At 42.0% G+C, this 22,200-nt stretch overlaps 2 protein-coding genes across 2 annotated transcripts; both read right to left on the bottom strand.

Moving 5' to 3' along the window:
* Positions 1-2,632: 2,632 nt before the first annotated feature.
* On the bottom strand, positions 2,633-13,062 carry LOC309715047 (neutrophil cytosol factor 1-like). Its single transcript, XM_082547847.1, has 11 exons — positions 12,956-13,062; positions 12,701-12,781; positions 12,524-12,599; positions 10,433-10,601; positions 10,294-10,352; positions 9,707-9,829; positions 6,801-6,908; positions 6,595-6,712; positions 6,039-6,137; positions 5,199-5,365; positions 2,633-3,789 (listed from the first exon to the last, which is right to left on the bottom strand). The coding sequence occupies exons 1-11, from the start codon at positions 13,025-13,027 to the stop codon at positions 3,626-3,628; spliced, it is 1,236 nt and encodes a 411-aa protein (XP_082403973.1). The 5' UTR covers positions 13,028-13,062; the 3' UTR covers positions 2,633-3,625.
* Positions 13,063-20,228: 7,166 nt separating this feature from the next.
* Positions 20,229-20,987, bottom strand: LOC309716203 (uncharacterized protein). Its single transcript, XM_082549881.1, has 2 exons — positions 20,762-20,987; positions 20,229-20,593 (listed from the first exon to the last, which is right to left on the bottom strand). Exons 1-2 carry the CDS (start codon positions 20,796-20,798, stop codon positions 20,301-20,303), a joined length of 330 nt encoding a protein of 109 aa, XP_082406007.1. The 5' UTR covers positions 20,799-20,987; the 3' UTR covers positions 20,229-20,300.
* Positions 20,988-22,200: the final 1,213 nt, after the last annotated feature.

Raw genomic sequence — 22,200 nt, 5'->3', positions numbered from 1 at the left:
AGCTGAATTCTGCTGATATACAACTGATAACAAAAATATCACCAATAATCACTGAGGAGGACACTGATGAGCCCGGGTGACCATATTTTGATTTCCATAAAGGACACTTGGACCAGTCGTTAAAAACTTTAAAAATACTGTTTGCTTCAAGAAAACGTTAACATATTTAGACGATGCCTTCTCTGTGTGGTTAATGAATTATGAAATAAAAAATGTCTTTATATGCTTTTACAAGTCAACAAGTGCAAAAGAAGAGGACGGTTGGTCACCCTAGCCTGTGCAGACAATTTGCTTCTGCAATCTAAGATAGATATTTTTACACTTTTATTGCTGCTGTTATACAATTTTAGTTATTGATTCGTTGATTTTTGTGAATACCAGAGTGACATAATTGGTTACCCATCCAATGCATATGGTGTCCTGCTGACCCTGCTCCTCTGACAGGTGAAAGACGTTTCTAATGTGAAACTGCGTTTTTATTTTGAAGGGAAGTTTTAATCACCTGACTTCCTCTTCTCGCTTTATTAATTCTGAATGACTTGTCGTGCCCTTATGCAGCACGCCAGAACACGCAATCTCTCTGCAGGGAACATTAAGATGCACCAAAGATACAACAGCCTGAGAGTATCTTTGCTTTAGTGAATCTTGTGCTGTGCATACTGACATAAATAACTAAAGAATCACTTTTCATTTAAAAAAAAGTTTGTAAATTCATGTAATTAAAGCAATATTATAAAACTAATGTTCCCTGACCGGGAATCGAACCCGGGCCGCGGCGGTGAGAGCGCCGAATCCTAACCACTAGACCACCAGGGACAGATGTCAGGCAAGTGTCACCAGGTCGATTCATAGTACAGTACATATACGTTATATGAGATGGTTATGTGCAGTAGCTAATATTAATCAACGAGCAGAAGAACTGTTCATTGTCTGTTATATCGGTACACTGACGGCGACACAAAGCTAACAACCCCCTTCACTTTTAACTACTTTAGAGCCCTGCTTTTTAAGCGTCGCTTAGCCGTTAGCCCTTCGCTAGCGGCTTTCGCTAGCTTTACCTTGCAGAACGACAGCGACGCGACACATGACGGCGGCTTTATGTCGCTTTTGTTTCGTGATGCTACAAATGACGGTAGCACATGTCTTTTACTGTGATATAAATTTTAAAAAAAGACTTTAGCATGAATGGTGCTTATTCATATGACCATATACCCACTGCTTGCACACAAGACCTCGTGGCGCAACGGTAGCGCGTCTGACTCCAGATCAGAAGGTTGCGTGTTCAAATCACGTCGGGGTCATCGTGTTTTTTAAATTTCTTTTCCCTTCATAATTTTACATCAAAATTGTTAATTATTTTGGTTTTATCGAACAAACTCAAAGTGAAACAGTCACTAATTATGCGAATACGTAATGATGGCAGTATGTGTGGTGGACTTGTGTGACATGTATATAGTTATACCTATATAACTATATACACTATATATAGATAGAATTGTTGAATTGTTTTGAATTTGCATTGTTTATATTGTCTACTTTATTACTTAATGTTTTCTTTATTTTAACCTTTGTGTACAGCACTTTGTGACTGCCTGTCTACGAAAAGCACTTGATAAATAAACCTTACCTTACCTTATCTGCACTGAACATATATTTTAACTTCCACGTAGAGTCTTAAGGACATGGTTTATTAAGGTGGTACAGTAACAGGGCAGTTAATGTAAGGAGAGAATTTCTCCTGAATAACTCACTCTCCAGATCCGGTAACTAACCTCTCTCAATACACACTCAATGTCTTTCATGCAACACAACCAAAACAGTAACATTGTAACAGAGATCCTGAGCACATCACAATAAAATATCATACAATATAATTACTCACACACACACACACACACACACACACACACACACACACACACACACACACACTTTGAACTGAAGTGTTTTAATGTATGAGAATCACAGTGTTAAGCATGTAACCTATGTAGTTATAAGATTGTATATTATAAGATTATGCCACTTTCTGTGTAAGATTTAATAATTAGGATTTATGTGCGATATTTTACCGTGTCATGACCTATTGTGAAAAGCCAAAGCCAAAAGCGTAGCCAGTCCTGACTGGCCTCTGGCCAGGACCTTGGCTGCTACCTGAGCCTGCAGCTGTGTTTGGCTGGAGGACGGGTGGGAAAGTTACGCTGCAGCAGGGGGCGGGGATACTGGTCCCCATATATTAGAGGACCAGAGGCGTCCGTCTCTGTGTTGCTCTGCTGTCTGTGCTTAAGGCTGTACACCTCGGGGGTTTGCTTTGCTTGCTTTCTGCTATGTGTTATCTTGCTATACCTTGTATGTATTTTCTTGCTGTTCATATGATTCGGTGTATTAAACTCTGTTCCAAGAATTCTGGAATTTTTCCAGAGCATCTGTTTGAGTACCTTGATTTTAACTGGATCTAAAAAAGTTGGATCTCCACATCGTTGGTGGGAGAAGATATCAGGATGGCTTTAAAATTTGCAACCACAGATGACTGAATCACCAAAAATTACATAAAGTGTTTCATGTACATAAAGCACATGTGCTGTGCAATGGCCTTTATTTTCTAATAAAAGTAAATTACCCAGTGAACACCTCGAACTGTTTTTTATACTTTATAAAGCAATTTACAAAAAAAATAGAGGTATGACAGTCAGAGTCGCGTAACATGTACACTTTAAATAGGACAACAAGCAAATAAAAAGGTGAGGTGATGCTCCACAAATGCAGGTATTTACTTATTCCGAAACCATTTTTTTTGTGCTGATATTTGGCATAAATTAAAAATAAGCTTACAAATTACAACAAAACAAAGCATTTTTACCCCCAGATAACTAATAAAAATGTGCCAAAGACACGGTTATTCTTTTATCACCAAAGTTCCAAATTTACATGTTAATGGTGCAGGTGGGTCAGAGTTTCAATACTGCTTATAATCATAATAAAATTTAATGGTGTTATCTTTGAGATTAACATCTACAGCAGACAACCTGCTATTCAGACCTGTTTGTGAGGGGCAGCCAATCAGAAGAAAGCTGGCTTAAAAGAGGAGGAGCTAAAACAGCTTATGTTAGACAGAGGAGTAACTTAGGAGCTGCGCTCAAGCCCAGTGTAAGACAAACAGGCATTATTTTGGACTCGAATCATACAAAGCTGCTCTGGTAGTCCAAAGATATAAAACATGGAGTCTTTAAAAGATAAAGCTCTGAAACAAAATGTACTGCTGCCTAAAGTCAAACCACGTAACTTTACACTTGTCATTTACTCTGACCGTCCATCTGCTAGAAAATATGGATTATTACGCCACTGAAAACAATTCCAGAAAAACACGTTTCGTCCTAAGAAGTGAGGAAATGTTTGAAAGGCTGAATTAAAGACGTGTTCACAAACCAATGAATAACTTACTGACACGTGGCTGCTTTTTGGTCTTTCCATGTGTTTGATGGCAGTTAGAAAATCATAGTACATTTCCAGCCCTTTTATCCACACCTTGTAATATATCTAAAAACTCAAAACATGAAGGTCTTCTAAAACTAGGACTCTTGTTAACAAAACGGCTCTGTAAGGATTGCTCCGTCAAATCTTTTTTGTGCTAGCTTGAGGAGCTGGACGGTGACTTGTGGATGCTGACTTTCTTGCAGGTGTTGTCGGTGCAGCGCTCCAAGATGAGCTCTGGGCTGGGTCGGGGAGGGATGACCGGCGCCTCCTTCTTTAGCTCGCTCTCCGAGCTGGTGCCGGACATCTCGGGAATGTTATCTGTGAGTCAGAAACAGCAACACGAGCAGGTCAGCCCGGGGTTCGAGGAATAACATTAAAGACCAAGTTCACACTAACTGAAACAGAAGTGTCACCAGTTGTTTGGTTTTAATGGTCTGGTTGAGACTCCTGTCCAGAGGTGGCACAACTTTATCAGAGACATTCTGTAGTTAAGTAGAAGTACAGATACTAGTGTTAAAAAATACTCCAGTAACAGCTGAAGTACGTCACTTTGTTTCGCAGCATGTTTCATAATATAACTCGTCTCAAATGTGTTAAAGCAAACAAGCCTGTTTCAAAAATGTAGGGAAGAAAAGTAAGAAGTAGTCGGAAGACAAACTACTCAAGTAAAGTGCAGATACCTGAAAAGTCTACTTAAGTACAGTAACATATGTATTTGTACTTCATTACGTTCCACCTCTGCTCCTGTCAAATATCGTCCTAATTCCGAATTTGTATCACAAGAACTGTTCATTAATGTATTTCCAAGACTCTTAACACGATGTTTAACCACCACAAACATGTACTCAACCTTCGCCCTGAATTCAAGTCTACCTTTAAACCCTAAAACAAGCTTCCAATCCCCAAACAGGCCTTTGAAGGAACCAAAACGCTCTAAGGTTTACTCTGATGGTTCTAATAAAGATAGCTGGACATCTCAGTGGATCGTTGGCCTCCTCCTGGGACTAAAATGTTCCAGTATTATGAAGCAAGTTTGAATCCATATTCAACCTGTCAAAGATTTTTATGCCTTTTGACCTTCCTCATGCAATCGTATGTCTGGGCTTGGTGTTGGTAAAAGGTCTCTCTGTGGCTGAGATCTGTACATGGTTTTTATGAAGTTTTACCCATTTAATTCCCTTCATTCTTATTGGCTGAGGACTGTCTAGTTAGCGCTCTCTGTTGCGCATCTAACTCGGTTGTAACAAACCAACCATTTTGTTGCAAAATGGGATTACGAGGAAGTCAAAAATCCTCTCAGTTTGGCTCTGATGTGTTTTTATACATCAAATTACCTGCAAGTGATGCAAAGGAGCACAGACTGATGTCCTGTTAGAGAAAATTACAAATATGTGGAGATTTCCAGTGTGTGTGAACATTTTTAGTTCGATTTCCATCATGTGGAGCAGATCGCGTACGGTTTCCCACATACATCCCCCTGTATCAGTTTCAGCCATGCCTCAAAAGCTTTCTGTTTGCAGTAGCATATTTGCTTTGACACCTCTAAAATGAACGAACTGAAAAACAATTAATTTAACAAAAACAACAAACAAAAAAAACCTTTTAGCATTTTTTCAAAGACTTTAAAAGAGTAGATGTTCAAACATGTGAATACTGCTAAATGTATGTTTTATTTACTTCAGAGATTTTAAGACTTTTTAAGACAGTGGTGGACACGTGGTCATTACCCTGGTTCTTCCTCTCCTTCAGCGGGGACTTTGCTGCATTCCTCTGTGGTTCGCTGAGCCGGCTGCCTTTCTGCTGGAAGTAGCGGCGGCTGTTCCGGCGGTAGGTTTCCTGGCTGAGCCGCTGGCGAGACTTGTTATGAATGCTCTTGGCATTTCTGATGGTCGATCTGAGGGAGATAAAGGACAGGTGGTGGGTTTGTTAAGTGTTTGGAACAGCTGCAAGCTGCAAAAAAGGTGAGGTGATAGACTTTGTTTCTTCTTGGGTGGAAAACAGTTTGCAAAAGTTTAGTATTAAATCTGAGGCTCTTGGAAGATTTCTTCCCCTGTAACTGGTCCTTTGACTCAAAAGGTTCAACATCCCCTGGATTAATGTATCCTGTATTTTAGCATTTATCCAACCTGTATCCATCGCTGAGATCAAATATTTAACCTGAATCCCTCAGTCCTCAGTGTTTTAACCCAACTCATAATGGGCATCTGGGGGTAACTGAAGGTCACATAACCTGCAAATTGTAATTACACAAAATTGGTAATATTATCTGTTTTTATTACATAGCTGCTGATTTCCTGTCAGCTGTGGCAGATTAAAAAGCAGAAAAATGACCCAGACACCCAAAAATAACTCCTGCAGAGCATTTTCTGGAATTTCTAATTCTATGAGCACATAAGCGGACCACAAAGCAACAAGGAGAAATGAAATCACATCCTGAGGGTTTTTTCACAACTCACTTCCCTTTAATCTGATGTTACACAGTAAAATGCCAGTATGAGAATGGAGGAGGCACTGCAGACCTGGCAACAGAAACCAGCTCATTATGTATTTTAAGATGAGGCACAGACCTGCGAGGTGGTGGCTTCTGCCCACCGGGGTTGAATCTCTCTCTCTTTCCGGCCTTCGACAGGAACAAAGAGGGGAAATATCCAGTCTCGTCTCCTTTCCTGTACAAAACAGCCGTTTAAGAGGAAAAAAAGGTTCAATGAACTTTACAAATGTGGAATTAGTCTCAAACAACAGCTTTTCTTTAACTTTATAACCCTACAGTGCAGCATGTCTGAGAAATACACATTAGGCAACCTGCTTTCTGAGTTGAGCTGAGTGTATAAAAATATATTTTTTATAAACTGTCTGTGCAGTCTGTATGGTGTCATACAGAAAGGGGATATCCCTCATATGTTCATCTCAGGTACACAGCTATGGCTGTAGGCTGTCTTTTTAGGAGGACAAGCTCCAGGAGCTGGAGCTGGAAACAAGCAGAGTGGTTCCATGTTAAAAACTGAGACCGGTGTCGAAGTACAAAAACTCTCTGAATCTGTGTTTTTTATGAATGCAGAGTCTGTGAGATCAAGCGTCTGTTAAATGTACTGAAGGGGCTCTGAAGTGAAGGACTCGTCGTACCTTACGACCCACCACCCGTCCAGTAGCTTGTGGATGACCTCGACAGTTTCACCGACCTCCAAAGAAATCTCGTCGTCCTGCTCCGCCTTGTAGGCGTGGATGGTGATGTGCTCGTCTCCTGCAGTGACACACAGCATTTTATATGAACGTGTGCCTAAAAGAAAGAGTGCCACAACCCACGGTGGATTAAAACCAGAGCTTCTTGCCTTCGTAGTTGGGTTCAACGTCCTCGGCCTCGTCCGGTCCATCCAGAGGCTCCAGGTATGACGCGGGAATCCAGCCTCGCTTTGACTCATACTGGCAGAACCACCAACCTGATCACAGCAGGAACATCAAGCGTCACTCAGTAAGGCTTGAAATTCGAGACCAACATAAATTATTCAGCTAAGTGTTTACTGAGGTCAGCGTTAAAGTGAGAAGATGGGTTGTTTTCTATTGGCTTAATTCTCTGCGACCTGCGACCTGCTGGAGCAGGGGGGCTAGGAGGAGGAGTTGGCCGTCCGACTGCGGTCTGGAGTGTGGAGCCTTCCTGCTGCTACGGAGTCGGGGCGGTCTGCCTCCCCCCACCGCAGGGAAAAGGGAAACACCACCTGGGTCTGGGTGCAGTTCCCCCCTCCAGGGGCGGGGGCACCTAGACCCGGTTTGTAGAGTACGCTTGGGGAGTGTGATCGTGTGTACAACGTCTCTTTATGTCTGTCTCCACGTTGGTTGAGTGTGGAGTGAGTGCATATGAGAGCATGAGGGTGGGAATGGATGTTTGTATCTGTGTGTGCCTGTATTTCTGTGTCTATATGTCAGGTTGGGTGTCAGGCGCCACCTCTCTGGGGACATCTCAGGCCCTCCAAGGTTTGGAGGCCTATCTCCCCCTACCACCACTTCCCCTGCCAGTGGCGGACCCCCTCAGACATCGGTGTGTTGGTGGTTCTTTGTGTCCGGGGATGGGCGTCCAGGTACACACCGGCTCACTCCTTGGCGGCCGCTTATCGGGGCCTGGAGCCTGGGGCTCGCTCGGGCCACTTCGGAGGTGGGGTGCCCCCGGCCTCTCGGCCTGGGGCTCGGTCACTCAGGCGCAGCTGGCTGCCGGCGGAGCTCACGGGCGCGTCACTGCAACTCCCCCTGGCTTCTGCTCCGCGGCTGCTGAGTGAGCCCTCATCTGGGACTCTCCTCAGCTCTTTCTGGGACAGTGGCGCGGCTGCCCCTCTGTTGGTCTTCCTTGGTCTCTTGTGTTCTGGGGGCCTCTGGATGTCTGGAGTTTTGATCTCCTCCATACCTGCTTCACGCCCTGGAGGACGGGGCTGTGCCCCCCCCCCCCCCACACCCTCTAGCAGATCATTACATGAAGGAACCTTTTAAAAAAACAAAAAACAAGCGCGTCCATGCTCACAGGTGTACACACGGGTGATCACACCCACAAACTACACCCTTTTTGGCTCCTACCTCAAAGCACACTGTGTTCTGTTGATCTTATGTGCTGCACAATAATGTTTAACATTTAGTATTTACTGTCATATTCCCATATATCATTGTGATGTTGTTTATTCTATTACTCTTGTTCTCTTCTGCTTGCTTTCTTTTTTCTTTCTCAGCAGGTGATCCAGGTGATTGATATATGCATTTTTTTTTTCTCTGCCCGTTCTGTTGGTTTTTGTCTTTTGCCCTTCTCCCCCGTCCCTCTTCTCAGCTGTTTCTCTTTCCCTCTTTCTTTCTCCCCTTCTTTCCCCCAGTCAAGTCTGTCCCGTATTCAGTAAGTGAAAATAAAATAAACAATAAAAGGTGAATCAAATGGACCATTACGGCAAGGCTGGGATGGTCAATTTGGTAAAGTAAATCCGTTGGGCATCTTTCTTTGCCTTTAGACAACAATTCTGATGGCAAAAGAGCCAAACGGGACAGGCCAAAAAATAAATAAATAAATAAAAAATAATGAGGAAGAATGCACATTCAAGACGCTTCTGCACTGGCTTCACCTTTCAGACCTTCTTTTATATATACGGTGTGTGATACTGTGACTGGAAATACTGCAGATTCTGGACCAAAGTGGCATAATTTAGAAGTAGGAAACAAGAGCTGAAGTAAAAGTCAGAGTGGTAAAGGTGGTATTTAGATGTCTGTGTAGGTTTTCAGTCATCCGGGTCATGCTGAGGAGCTTGGACTTCCTTAAGTTTCCTGAGGATGTTTCGTTGCTCATCCAAGTGACTTCTTGGATGAGCGACGAAACATTTCTCCCACTGAAAACGTTACGTCCAGATAAACAGAATCAACCTTTTGGGATTTACTTACCTGGATGATTCAGCATGCATCAAGACAGATCACATAAAACTCTACTTAAACCAATTCGAGGCGCAATCAGAGCAAAACTTTTGTTTTCCTTCTGCATCTGCAAGCTACTTTGCAACCTCTCCTCCCCCCAGCTCCTCTTTTTCAGGCAGTGTCACCATAAAACTTGACTAACTGTGCCGTAACACCAACTTCCTGTTTCTCTAGAATTTATCATCACTGAATAGTAAATCAACAACAACAAAAAACCATTCAGAGTATTTGTATCTTTTCATTTTCCCTAACATAGGGATTTAAAATCTGTACCTTTATTATAAACTCTGTACTATGCTGTTTTACGTTTTGTCTTTTTTACCTGCAGACATGTTTGATTATTGTTGTTTTTCTTTTTACTGAAATTAAGAAAGAATGTGGGTAACTAATGTATGCGTAATCCCAGTGAGTCAAAAGCTTTCCTCTAATATCAACTCATCGCACTGACTTCTTTATATGGTCGTTTACTGCAGAGACAGCACGACCAGGAAATGATGGACGTGCTGCTCATAAGAAGTGCCCTTTGGTAGGCTTCCTTTTAAAGAAGAATCAGAAGAAACATGCAAAGTTTTGGCAGGCCAGAACTAAAATGTATATAAAAACCAGATGTGTGGTAAAAATCACTAGTCACTCGAGAGGTGGGGCTAGCAAACCAAATAGCAAGTCTTAATTTTCACCTGATGTGGTTTATAGAAAAAACAAAACAAAACAATCACTGGCAAATAAAAATTTCAGGGAAAAGACGAAGGCTCTAAAATTCAGAATAACAAATAAACTCTAAAAGATTCAGTTGTTTTATCACCGTTCTCATTTTTCTCTACGATTTCCACCAGGTCACCGGTGTGCAGAGCGATCTCATACTTGGTCGACTTTTCGAAGTCCGCAATCACTCTGTAGGTGTCCAAGATGATGGGGGCGGAAATCTCTGAGAAGTCAAACACAAGAATCTGTTTTAGTCTCATTAAAAAGACCTGCAACATCTGGATGATGATGTCTTCCAGTTTCTGAACATGTGCCCAGTAACCGTGTGGCCAAAACAAATCACACCCAACTTTTGTTTTTATTAAAACATTTGATCAAAGAGCTCACAGTCTGTTTAGAAACAGAGTTATGAAGGACAATCTTGAGGTGGGATCAGGAAATAGACACGTTGGTCTCTCCAAGTTTCTTTGCAGCCCACCTTTTCCTCAGCTCCTCCCTTTCAGGGTCTCTGATCTAATCAGTGTCACATCTTTTGTCTGCTCTGTCTTGTGCTTTCCTTCACCTTTTAGAAGGACATGGCTGCCATCACACCAAATATAACTGCTGCTTCTGACCATAGTGGTCCTGAATGAATTACAGAATGTAACACGTGAATAATAGAAGGCTGTGAGTGTGAGTGAGTCTTACCGGACGCCACGTCTCGAGCCTGGTCTCTGGACACCAAAAAGGTCTCGGCTCTTTTCAGTCTGAGGAGGAAAGGGTCATTTATACATCGTTCTATGTTTAACTGCCGTAACGTGAACAGAGACGTGCGTGATGTACTGACGTGTTTGGGGCAGGCGGGTTTTCATCCTCTGGTCGGACCTTGAAGAAGCTGGAGAGGTGTTTGCAGCGGGAGATGTGAGGCGGCAGGCTGATGACCTTTTGGCAGTACTCAGCCAGGGTGCTCTTCGTGGTTTCTCTTGACTTCTCGCTTTCCCATAACCACCGAGGAGCTGAGGACAGAAACACAGTCTGTGTCTTTGGGGTAATGTTTTCTATAACAACAGGAAACTGTTGTTCAAAGATCCATGTTAGGTCCTCTTTTATGCTCAGTAAATGCTACCAACTTTTCACTGCTAAACTGATGACACTCAATTTTCTGCACCTGCAATAACTGAGGAAGAGCTTCCTGTTTGGATGATCTACAGTCAGTGTAAAAGATGCAGAGCCTGTGGCTGCAAAGAGACATCCAGCCTTGGCCTCAGTCAATGCTTTCTGTAGCAGAGATGTCATCCATCCATCCGTGCAGGGCTACTGAACTATAAAATGTCACCCCCCATGCTGCTTAATGCCGCATTAAGCAGACAGATGGGTTTTTCCACCCATCTGTCTGAATTAGATGGGTGGAAAAACACGAGTGGTTGGATGGATGCTACGAGATGTGCCAAGTTGTCAGCTATCTTTAGGAATCGCCTTCTTAGTGCAAAAATACTATATTATACACTGTTAAAAAAAACATTGTAAAACAACGGTAATATTCCAGCAGCTGGGGCGCCAAAATACGACCGTGAAATAACAGAAAATAACTGTCCCATAAAAATACGGTTATTTCCAGTAATGAAAATAGAATTAGTTGCGCTAATTTGACATGGGATTCTGCCTTTTCCAAGTGCTTTTAGACATGAAATTAGGAACATTTTTACGCGATCAAACAATGAAATTACCTATAAACAAGGTCACTGAATGTGGAAATATGAATCATAATACGTAAATGTGCAGAAATATACAGTTAACCGTTGGTTTAAGTAATAATTGATTACTCGGAGATCTCGGACTTTTGCGAGATTTTCCTCCCATGTCCCCTGCGGGGCTCCGTAATATTACACTATTGACCTGTGTTATCTTCTTGAATTTTTCATACATTCGACTAAAGAAACGGGAACAGACGATGTGTTTAGAGACAGACTGCTGGTCCCTAAAGAACCTATTTAAAATTGGTTCTTTGCCAAACTGTCCGTTTTGTGGACACACATCAGTGGTTTATTTGAGTAAGGTGCAGTTTTATGCTTTAATGAACTTGACTGAAACTGAGTAAGAAAGCAGCCAATGTTCAAAATGTTGAAAGATCTTCAGAAAACCTGGAGAATGGCTTTAAACTACAAGAAGGTTTGGCTGTTTGGAAGCAAACGAAACATTTGCACTGTAAAAAAAAGACTCCCCTACTTTTGCATCTCAAACATAATATATTTACAAGATATATTTAAATATATTTATACAGATGCAGTTTTGTCTTGTCCTTCACGTCGCAACAGCTGTTTTGTAATGAAAGTTTCCTAAGAGGGGTGTGTAAGGTGGCAGTTCTGTTTTCTTTGAAGAGGAACAGAAAATGACAGTGAAAACGAGGACTCGCATGTTTCTGTTTAAAATGAAAGGATCCAAACGTCCAAAAATCAGACGGGAAATGCCCTAAAATGTCTCTAAAAGTCTGCACGTCTCACAGCTGCTGTCTTTGCACGCTGTGACCAGTCAAAGTAACCTGTGTGTTGTGTCACCAGTGCAACGCGCTGCTCTGACTCGTGTTGCCATATATTCTTGGGAGAATTAATCACAGTTCTCCCACTTCTTCTTTTTCGTAACGTATTTTTTCTCCTGATTTCACTGTAACTGCTGCTCAAGAGCTGCATTTAGACACCGGCTGATTTCAGCTGTGTTGCGTTTGGGGGAAAAGCAGAAGTGAGCCCGGCCGCAAGAGGCTGATAATCACAGGTGCTTCCTGAAAGCGGAGGGGTTTTACACAGAAAAGATACGACTGGAAATTATTCTTTTAATACTACTCCGTGGTTTCATATGATTACCTGCTGAGGTGTTGATTTTGACCTCTGCAGTGTTACATATAAATAACTTACCTACAGTAGGAGAGCTTCCTCTTTCTTACCTGGCAATGAGGGGATGATTCTGTCTCTCTTTTCTATTTGACCGGACTCGATGGGAAACATGTCCTTCAAAGATTTCTGTGATGAAAACAAAATATTTTTGAGCTCTGACGACTGAACTTTATTTTGTCCAAACGTTACTGAGCAGAGCCTTTATTTCGTGGTGCAGATGGACTTACGTGGAAAGTGTGGATTTCAGGATACGTCCTGTAGATGAGCTTCTCTGAGAGGTCGCTCCATTTCACCATCAGCATGTACACCTGCACACATTTAAAGGCACAAACAGAGGAGCTACTTTCACAGTTCATCAGACGTTTAAAGACTCTCGACCCTCAGAATTGAACTCAGTGCTGTTGGTGATGTTAAAAAAGATTCTACACTCGGTTTTTTTTAGGACTTTTTAGGGCAGCAGAATAAGATGTTTGCAGCCTTACGTAGTGCTGACTCGGGAAGAAGCGCTTCTCGTAGCCCAGCAGCTCCAAGTGCCTGACGTAGATGTTCTCCATGCTGAGAAGCAACACACCAGCGGAGTCCAACTGAGCTGAAAGACAACAGACGCGAAGCTTTTATACTGTGTGTGTGCCACGGCAAGGCTTACTTCCTCTTTGTGAACATTTCAACAATCAGAAAGAAGGAAATTCTGCTGCTTTCACTTCTCAACTGTAATATAATTTTTATGATAATAATTAAGAATAACGCCTGTGTTTGTTATGCTTACAAAACTAAAACAGAGTACAAGTGCTTTCAGATTTACTAACGCTGGATGAATTATTGTAAAAGCTGAAGGAGTCACGCTCCAACCTTTTTTGAAGAAATGCTGAAAGTTTCCCTCGTTTGTTTTTCACAACCTTCCAGAAAGGGAAACACAAACTCCAGCAGCTGATTGTGTGGGCTTTCAGGGGGGCTTTCAGATGAACTTGTGACATGCCAGAGCTCTTGCAACAGGACAGGAGGAACTACCACAAATCCGAAAGAAACACAAACAAACACACATGGGTGAAGTCACGTACTGAGAGGCACGTGGGTCTGCTTTGCCCACGCTTTTCTGTTTACAGTGAGAAGGTAATAAGTGACGGTGAGATAAATTTAGATGAATGAGATCATTTTCAGGCTGTTTCATCAGTAATGGGGGTCATATTTGGAAAAGGCTGATGTCGCTGCTCCATGTGACACATCCTCAGTCACATTGCTGTCGCTCAGATCAGGCAGGACCAACATCTGAGGCTGAATCAGCTACACACGGTATGTTTCTGTGGCTTCGCCTACCCTAACACTGGGGGTCACACAAAGTTGAACCAAGGTGAAAGAGGTGGTTTTGGCAGCATCTGATCAATCAGTTATTGATAAGTGTGCTGGCAGCCGAGCGGGAGATTTCACAGAGGAAGACCAGAATACACTGTGGGAGAATCTGATTATTACCTTTATATAAACATTAAATTAATGTGTTCATTTTTGTTTCTCCCCTCGGTGTGGTTTAATACTCTGAGAATAAAGAATAAATATAAAACGGTGTATAAGAATCTATATTCAACACAGCCCGGCAAATATGTCTGTGAAGGTTCTCAGTCATCCAGGTCATCGTAGTCAAAGGAGCTTGCAAAGAAAAGCGTCTGGACTTCTTTAAGTTGCTTGAAGACGTTTCACCTCTCATCCGAGAAGCTTCTTCAGTTCTAAGGTCAAATGATGCAGATGGACTCAGCAGTCCATCTGCATCTAAAGGATAAAGGACACTCTTTCGAGGATGCCAATGTTCACATTTTGGACGGAGAGGACAGATGGTTTGAAAGAGGAGTTAAAGAAGCATCTATGTCTATCTCCTTTGTCCCACACGCCATCAGACTGTTTAACTCCTCTCTGGAGGGGAGAGGGAGGGGAAACAGGAGGACAAAGGAGGGGGGAACAACTAAGCTGTAGTGCCTCTTCACCTCACTGTACAATACCTTTTGTGCAATACTTTTGTAAATAGTCAACGGTGCAATAGACCTCAATACTTGAAATGTGCAATTCACTTGTATTTTTATTTTTATTCCTATTTGTTCTATTTATCCCCTTCGTATATTTTATTTATATTTGTCTCTGTATTTATATATGTGTGTGTGTGTGTGTGTGTGTGTGTATATATATATATATAATATTCTGTAACTGTAACTTCTGTCGGTGCTGTGCTTTTGGAAACCGAATTTCCCAGAGGAACCCACCCGAGGGATTAATAAAGTTCTATCTTATCTTATCTTATCTTATCTTATCTTATCTTATCTTATCTTATCTTATCTTATCTTATGTCCACTGTGAGCGACCATCTTTGAACAGAGGCGGGGGTTTACGACACCAGCTGTGTCCCATCTATAATCCAGTTTTCAGTTCCCTCCCCAGACGCCTTAACGCCCACTCACATCCTGGGCCATCTGACCTCAGGAATTCGCATGATAAGGTGGGGCCAGGTTTCACAATGAACACACCCGAAACTCTGGCTGATTGGGACCCACACCCAGTTTCACACCTTGGCTCAGGCGATTAGAGGATCATCAGGGGGTCCTTTGGTCCCTCTGTGGGGGGAAACTCCCACTAGGTTTATATCTGGGACTCTCCACCATTTGACCTTAGAACTGAAGAAGCTTCTCGGATGAGAGGTGAAACGTCTTCAAGTAGCTTAAAGAATTCCAGACGCTTTTCTTTGCAAGCTCCTTTGAGTCCGGCAAATACTCTCACAGCCCGTTTGTCGTCTTTGGAAAACACGAAGAAGGTCTCGCACTTTGGACTTTAGATCGTTTAATTTTACTACTATAGAAATGACTGCAGTTAACGTTGTTTCTTTCTTGGTAATACATATTTTTGGCTACGTCGCCAGCTTACACTAGCAGTTTCCGTAGTGTAGTGGTTATCACGTTCGCCTCACACGCGAAAGGTCCCCGGTTCGAAACCGGGCGGAAACATCTTTTTTTATTGTTTTTCTTTTTTATTCTAGATTTTTTCCTCATATTCAAAAATATCATACATATGTAGGTTATAAAAAACTAAATAGGATGTACCGACATGTTTCACAAGAAAAACACATCAGTGTGATGTCCACGAATTACTTTAATTTTGATCACACAGCAAGAAACAGCGCCCCCACAAACACGCGTGTGGCCACAAATATATTACACCGGTACTAACAACGTTGAAAGGTTTAGTACATAAGCAGCGAGGTAGTATTTAATAAATAAGGTTATACAGTTTCACATTGGTCTTCCTATGACCTTTCATCATCATCATCATCTTTATTTATGAAGCACTGTAAAACAACCACAGCTGACACAAAGTGCTGTACATTGGAACTAAATAATAAAATTACATATGATATAAATAAAAGAAAAAAATAAATAAAAGTAACATATTTAATTTGTTAGTTAATAATTAATTTAATTACAAGATAAACTAAGTCTCAGTGAGGCCAATAGCCAAAGAATAAAAATAGGTTTTAAGATGCGTTTTAAATAAGTGAAGAGGCCTCTCTAACGTGGAAGGACAAGTTATTCCATAATTTAGGAGCGACGATAGTAAAGGCCCCATGGCCTCTGAGCTTCCTCCTGGATCTCATTACTTCCAGAAGAAGATGGTCAGCTGACCTAAGAGACCGACAGGGTGTGTAGGCACGACGAAGCTCAGAGAGGTAAGGCGGAGCAAGATTGTTAAAACATTTAAAAACAAACATAAGAATTTTAAAATTAACTCTAAAAGGCACAGACAGCCAGTGCAGGGAGGCCAGGACAGGGTTGCTCTCTTTTACGAGAGCATATAACCATAGCAGTGTACAGTTACAGCAGATGGGAAGAAATTAAAGCATAGATCCCTGTTTCGAGGTGCTGCCTAGAAAGAACCAACTTCGCTCTTGCCAGTCACCTTAAATGATAAAAACCGAACTTCACCACTGCTCTAATTTGTCTGTCCAACTTAAAATCGAGGTCAGTAACAACAGGTTTAAAAAAACACACTTCCAAGGGTAACAAATCCACAGACGTGGACTCACGTAGACCGACACCTCTGTTTTTTTTTTCATGCATATTTAAAAAGTTTAATGTCATCTCGACATGTCAAGATGACATAATACATAATTGTATTATACATAACCTGTCACTACATATTAAATAAATATATTATTTTATTGAGATATCATCATTTTGTCGTCATTTTATAAATATAGCCTTTTCACACATCACATAATACAGTGTTTTATAAAAAACGCGTCTTCTAGCAATAAGTGTTTCCGCCCGGTTTCGAACCGGGGACCTTTCGCGTGTTAGGCGAACGTGATAACCACTACACTACGGAAACGCCTGATGCTGAACGACCTAATGGAAAATTATGGCGCTGTTTCCACACTTTGTGGCTCTCGCGGGCTGCCAAACCGAAATGTATCAACATTGTTTTCACAAAAACTCAGTGCATATAAGCATACTCAACGTTTTCAAAGGCAGCTTAATGTTTATTATATTCTATAATACCCACTAACTCCTGTAAACTCTTAATATGCATTTTTATTTATTTATTGGTGCTATTTTTAAAATTCACACCATCATTTAAATTTGGATACCCAAATTAAATGTTTAGCTGCTAGTAAAAAACTACTCAAACAAGTGCTGAGATCATTTCTATGGTCCAATCATTTTCTGCCTTCTCCAAGATAATCAGCCTTTACTGCATGCTTTACATCTCACTGGTCTTCTGTCTTTCAGACACTCAGCCATGCAACCCACCTCCCCACTCTGGTGTGTGGAATGACCAGGGTGATGAGCTCCAAGCCTCCATCTTCATCGAGACTCTGCAGGGTCCTCTCCTAACTGCTTCGATGGCTGGGATTGTTTCTTCTATAATGGGTCATCTGAGTTAATTGCTAGATGGTTTAATTTATTTCTGTATTTTAATAAATCATGGGCAGTTTTTCCACATGATCCCTCCTTATTTAACTATTTTGTAGATAATCTAATTAAAAAATATCAAAGAAGGGCAACAAGGTGATAAGAATACAATTTTAACTGCAAGCATGCATTCAGTGAGAAAAATGAAGCTCCAAATCACTGATGACAAACAGTTATTAACAAGGAAAACTGCTTAATACCCGAGGGATCACTTTAAAGTAACAAACAGAAACACAAGGACTGTAGTCACATGTCCAGGGCAAGATCCTGATCTCTGAGCTGTTCTCCCGAGTGTGAATATTAAATATAAAACACTATAAACACACACAGAGTGCATGAAGTGCAAACTTTTTGATAGCCCCCCCTTTGTTTTAAAAGACCTTCCCCCAACACATCCTTCAACCACGCACACACATTTTTTGTTTTCAAACTCCATTGCAGTTTATTCCACACCTCAAAACTTGTGTAAGCGATTAAACAAATAAAAGTTAACTGCAATGAATTACACTTTGCAATTATATAAACCACTAACTCTTTTGAATAACAGCAACCAGGCTGTCTCAATGCGGTGTGTGAGTGTGCACGGCAAGTCTGCATGTGTGACTGCGCACGCGCACACATTGCACTGGGACAGCCTGGTTGCATCATATTCAAAAATTTTTTAAAAATCATCCTTAGTAGTTGACGTCTAACTTTCAACACATTCCACGTCTGGTCCAAGTTTCATAGATGTCTACTCTAATATTCCACATAAAGTAAAGGACAAGTCTGCTTAAATTTAACAAATTTCAAGGAGTGTAAGAACATCATATAAAAAATATATTAAAAAACATCTGTGATCGCTGACATGAATTTCTCAACAGATTTCCTCAACAGATGCATGTGTCAGGATCTGTGTCCTGTTTAGCCTGAGAAAGTGTCCTTTAGTGTCACGGTTCTGGGTCCGTTGGACCCGGTATTTTGAGTTTATTATGTTTTGGTTTATTTTTGCATTATGGATTGTATTCTGATGTTCTGGTGCTTTGTTTATTATCATTATGGATCTGTTTCTGTTATTCTTGGTGAGGGATCAGTTCTTAGGTTTTGGGTTCTCATGTGTGTTGCAGTTTCTGTTCAGTGTCTAGTCCGTCTCTCAGTGTCATGTCTGCATCTGGTTTAGTAATTCTTGTTTCCTGTCTTATTGTGAAAGTCTTTGTCTTATGTTAGTGTGTGCAGCTTAGCTCCCCCGTCTCGTTAGCCCTGATCTCCCCCAGCTGTGTCTCCCTTCTGTGGCCCATTCCCTCATTACTACCCTGTGTATTTAAGCCCTGTGTTTTCCCATGCTTGCTGTTGTGTCGTACCCTCAGATCCTGCCTGTGTGTTCCAGTTAGTGTTGTCATGTTTTGGTTTCTGTTTTGTTGGTGCCAGCAATAAAGCTGTGGTTTTCAGTTATATTTCCGTCTGAGAGTCCTGCACTTGGATCCACATCTCCACCTGCCCGCACACCGAGCCCTGACATTTAGCCTGTTAGGCAGAGAACAACAGTCCGCAGCCTACGCAGGTGGCCTTGAGGAAACGGGCAGGAGAGACAGTTCTTTCTCGTTCTCGTATGTCTGGGAAGAATTGTTGTTGTTCTCGTCGGCGCCAACCTTCAAGTGTTATCAGCCTCGGCCTTCAAGCTTCCAGCTGGCGTGTCCATCACTGGTCTCCAGGTGTATCTCCCGTTTCAAAGCCGTGAGTTCCTCCAAGATCTTTCCCATATTGCGTTCAGTAAGAACAGTCTGAGTACTCGCAGCTCTTCCCACATTTTCGATATTAACGACAGGCCTTGTGGGGTTTTAAACAGCATTCACCACTTTCTTCACTTTCCGATAAGCCAGGGCCAAGCCAGCTCCGATCAGCAAGAGGCCCATTATCATGGTTCCAAATAGGTAGATGTCTTCAATGTCCTTCATAGACAGTCCCGCTAGGCACGCGAGGTGCCACTTCTGCCACCCGTCCATCGTGTATCCAGCAGGGAATGTCCCTCCAAGACACTCGGCCTCTCCCAAACCCAGGCTTCTCGTCGAGAAGAGAGTTTCAATTGCATTAAGGGACCAGTTGATCAAATCCAGTTCTTCTTCTTTAGGTTTTAGATAACAAGAGTGAGAATGAGAGGCTCTCTCAGGGTTACAGTTAGATGAGACTAGAGAAGGACATGCAGCAAGCAGGGAAGGAGGGGGTGAAAGATGCATCCGCCTCCTCCGAGAGCCAAAGCAGAAACAGAACCAATAGATTATTAAAATAAAACAGAAATATATACCTGTACCTGAGTCTGTCCAGTCTCCAGTGTGGATCCTTCAGTCCAGCCTAGAGCAGTTCCACTCCTGAGTCTACTGGACCAAGCTAAGGTCCAGCTCCAGCAGATGGGAAGGGTTAAAATTCAGAGCTGATGCCAGAGAAGCACATCCTTCCTCGGTAATCAGCCTGCAAACACATCAAGCAACATAAATAAACAGACCTTTGTAAATGGACTGGTACTTATAGCACACCTCTATGAATATCTGATTCATAGGAGATCAAGTTGCCTTTCTGCAGCTGCCCAAAAGCCAGTTTTCCTGCTCTCTGGACTCCAATGTGAATCTGCCTCAGCTTCTCTGTCATGCTTTACCTTCATCACTTTGGCCTGAGCCATGAGGAAGTAAATGTATATTTCAGTCAGTGCCTTTGGCAGCTGTCCCCTCTCTATAGTATTTAATACATCCCCCAGAACTGCTGCAGAACAGTGAGATGTGGCACATGATGTGGAGGCTTCGTGACATCCTAATGTGGGAGAAAAGCTCTGCTGGCCTGCTCGTCATCTCTGAATCTCTTCCTGATGTAGTCCTCCTTCTGGGTGTCAGTGAACCCCCTGATCTCTGTGTTAGCACTGTTTTCCCAATGCCATCCCTATTCTGACTGGTTTATCTCTTCCAGGTGAGCCTTTAGAGATGTCTTCTTGTATGATTGTTGTTTCTGGTCTGTCTGGTTTCCTGGATGCTGTTTCAATGTGTCTGACCTCTTGTTCATCATTGACCTTTGATGTCTCTCCCTGTGTGATGTTGAGATCTGTGTACATCTGATTCAGACGGGCTGGATTTCCTGCTTTAGCAATCCCCTCAAACAAATGCTGGAATGTCTTCTTCAGCCTAGATTTAAGTTTGCTATTACAAACTGCTGCAGAAGTTTCCAAAAAGAAAAAATATATAAAAGCAAAGAGTATCAAGTGTTTTAATAATACACACAGGGTGACTGTGTTTGTGGTCTTTCTTAAAAGAAAGAGTGTTTTATTTATGTTGGTCCATATCTTGAGACATTAGAAAGTGTTTCAAGAAATACTCTTACTGTACTGCAGATGGTCACCCAGCTCCTCCTGCTTCATTCTCCTCAGGAACTGCACTGCGATCTTCAGAAATGACTGTCTGTTGCTCCTCTGCTCTTCGTCCTCACCCTGCAAACCATCCTCACTCAGACCCTCTGAGCATTCTGGCTCACCTGGACTCTTCTTCAGCTCATTTTTTACAAAAGTGAAGATGCCGTTCTCTAGCAGCTGCAACAGAATACTATACGAATGAACCACTCAAACTGGAACTGTGGAACATCATAGCCATGTAAGAGCTCCTTTCCCCAAATTTGAAGGCTGGGTCTGGTGTACACTTCGTGGTCCCATATATCTCACAATTCATAGCGCGGCGGTGGGTGTGGATGTTTTTGTTGGGAAAAAAACGACGGATGCCTGAAGCAGGGCGGCCAAAGAGTAAACTTTTGAAAGTACTGAATATTATGTCACTTATTTATGTGCGAATGTTTAATAACGAAGAACATTAAAGCATTACTGTTGGCCACATGTCGGCAAAGTTATGTGACATTAGCGATGTTTGTACTAACTTGGTTTTAAAGCTTTTACTTTAAAATATACGCCGTTCAATAGTTGACTTTAATCTTACAGAGAATGTGATGTTTTATGGATAATTAACGTCAGTCATATATCCACAAACACAACAAGCTGAAAGTCAGTGATGCTGCTCGGTTTGCAGTCCTGAATATCACGGCACAAGCAGGATCCACTGCACTGTTAATGTGAGCTATGTTATAGAGATTGAAAATGTGACGTCATTCAGGGGCAAAACAGCAAAGGATTCTGGGAACGAGAGGCAAGTGGTACTAGCGCACGCAGGCTTTCACATGAAAACAGTCACACAGCGATAAAAAGAAACACAAAAATGTCAAGAAGCTGTTGTATTATTAACTGCAGTAGCCGGTCGCATGACAGCCACGGGAAGCCGACGGGTAAAGAGATCGGTTGTTATCGGATTACGTCGTTGAAGAGAAATTGTTCGAGCCATGTTTCCGAAGTAACAAAGAGGCGACGGTTGGCCTGGATTGCAGCCATTCAAAGATCAAATATAACATCCCAGAACACTCCAGCTAACATCATAGTCTGCTCCAAGCATTTCCACAAAGGTCAGTCTGCTGTTGTAGTTATTACGTAATTTATCATAACATAATTGTTGATGTAGGTTAAAAATAAGTCTTCTATTGATTTGAATTGAATTCGTTGCGCTATGCTGCTTTATTCACTGTGGCTTTGCAGGCTAATGTTTGCCAATTTTTTTGATGTGTTTTATAGAAAAACAGCCTACACAATGCTGGAATGCAATCCAGACTGTGCCCCCTCTATCAGCCTGGGTCAGACCGAATTTAAAGATGTGAGTGTAGTTGGCCCCCCCACCTTCTTCAAATCCAACAAAAGTGGTATCAAACGTTTGTGCTGGTTTGTGCTG

The sequence above is a fragment of the Aulonocara stuartgranti genome (genome assembly GCF_965226115.1).
Source record: "Aulonocara stuartgranti genome assembly, chromosome: 10".
NCBI lineage: Eukaryota > Metazoa > Chordata > Actinopteri > Cichliformes > Cichlidae > Aulonocara > Aulonocara stuartgranti.
Note: the sequence above shows the minus strand (reverse complement) of the source record. Positions and strands in the feature narration are given on the sequence as shown.

Coding starts and splice junctions, on each gene's coding strand:
- LOC309715047 (XM_082547847.1), bottom strand. CDS start 13,027: ATGGAGAACATCTACGTCAGGCACTTGGAGCTGCTGGGCTACGAGAAG. Junction 10,353..10,432: donor AACCCGCCTGCCCCAAACAC/GTCAGTACATCA, acceptor TTTCCTCCTCAG/ACTGAAAAGAGCCGAGACCT. Junction 3,790..5,198: donor GAAGGAGAGGAAGAACCAGG/GTAATGACCACG, acceptor TCTGACTCACAG/ATAACATTCCCGAGATGTCC.
- LOC309716203 (XM_082549881.1), bottom strand. CDS start 20,798: ATGAAGCAGGAGGAGCTGGGTGACCATCTGCAGTACA. Junction 20,594..20,761: donor GGGTGACCATCTGCAGTACA/GTAAGAGTATTT, acceptor AAACTTCTGCAG/CAGTTTGTAATAGCAAACTT.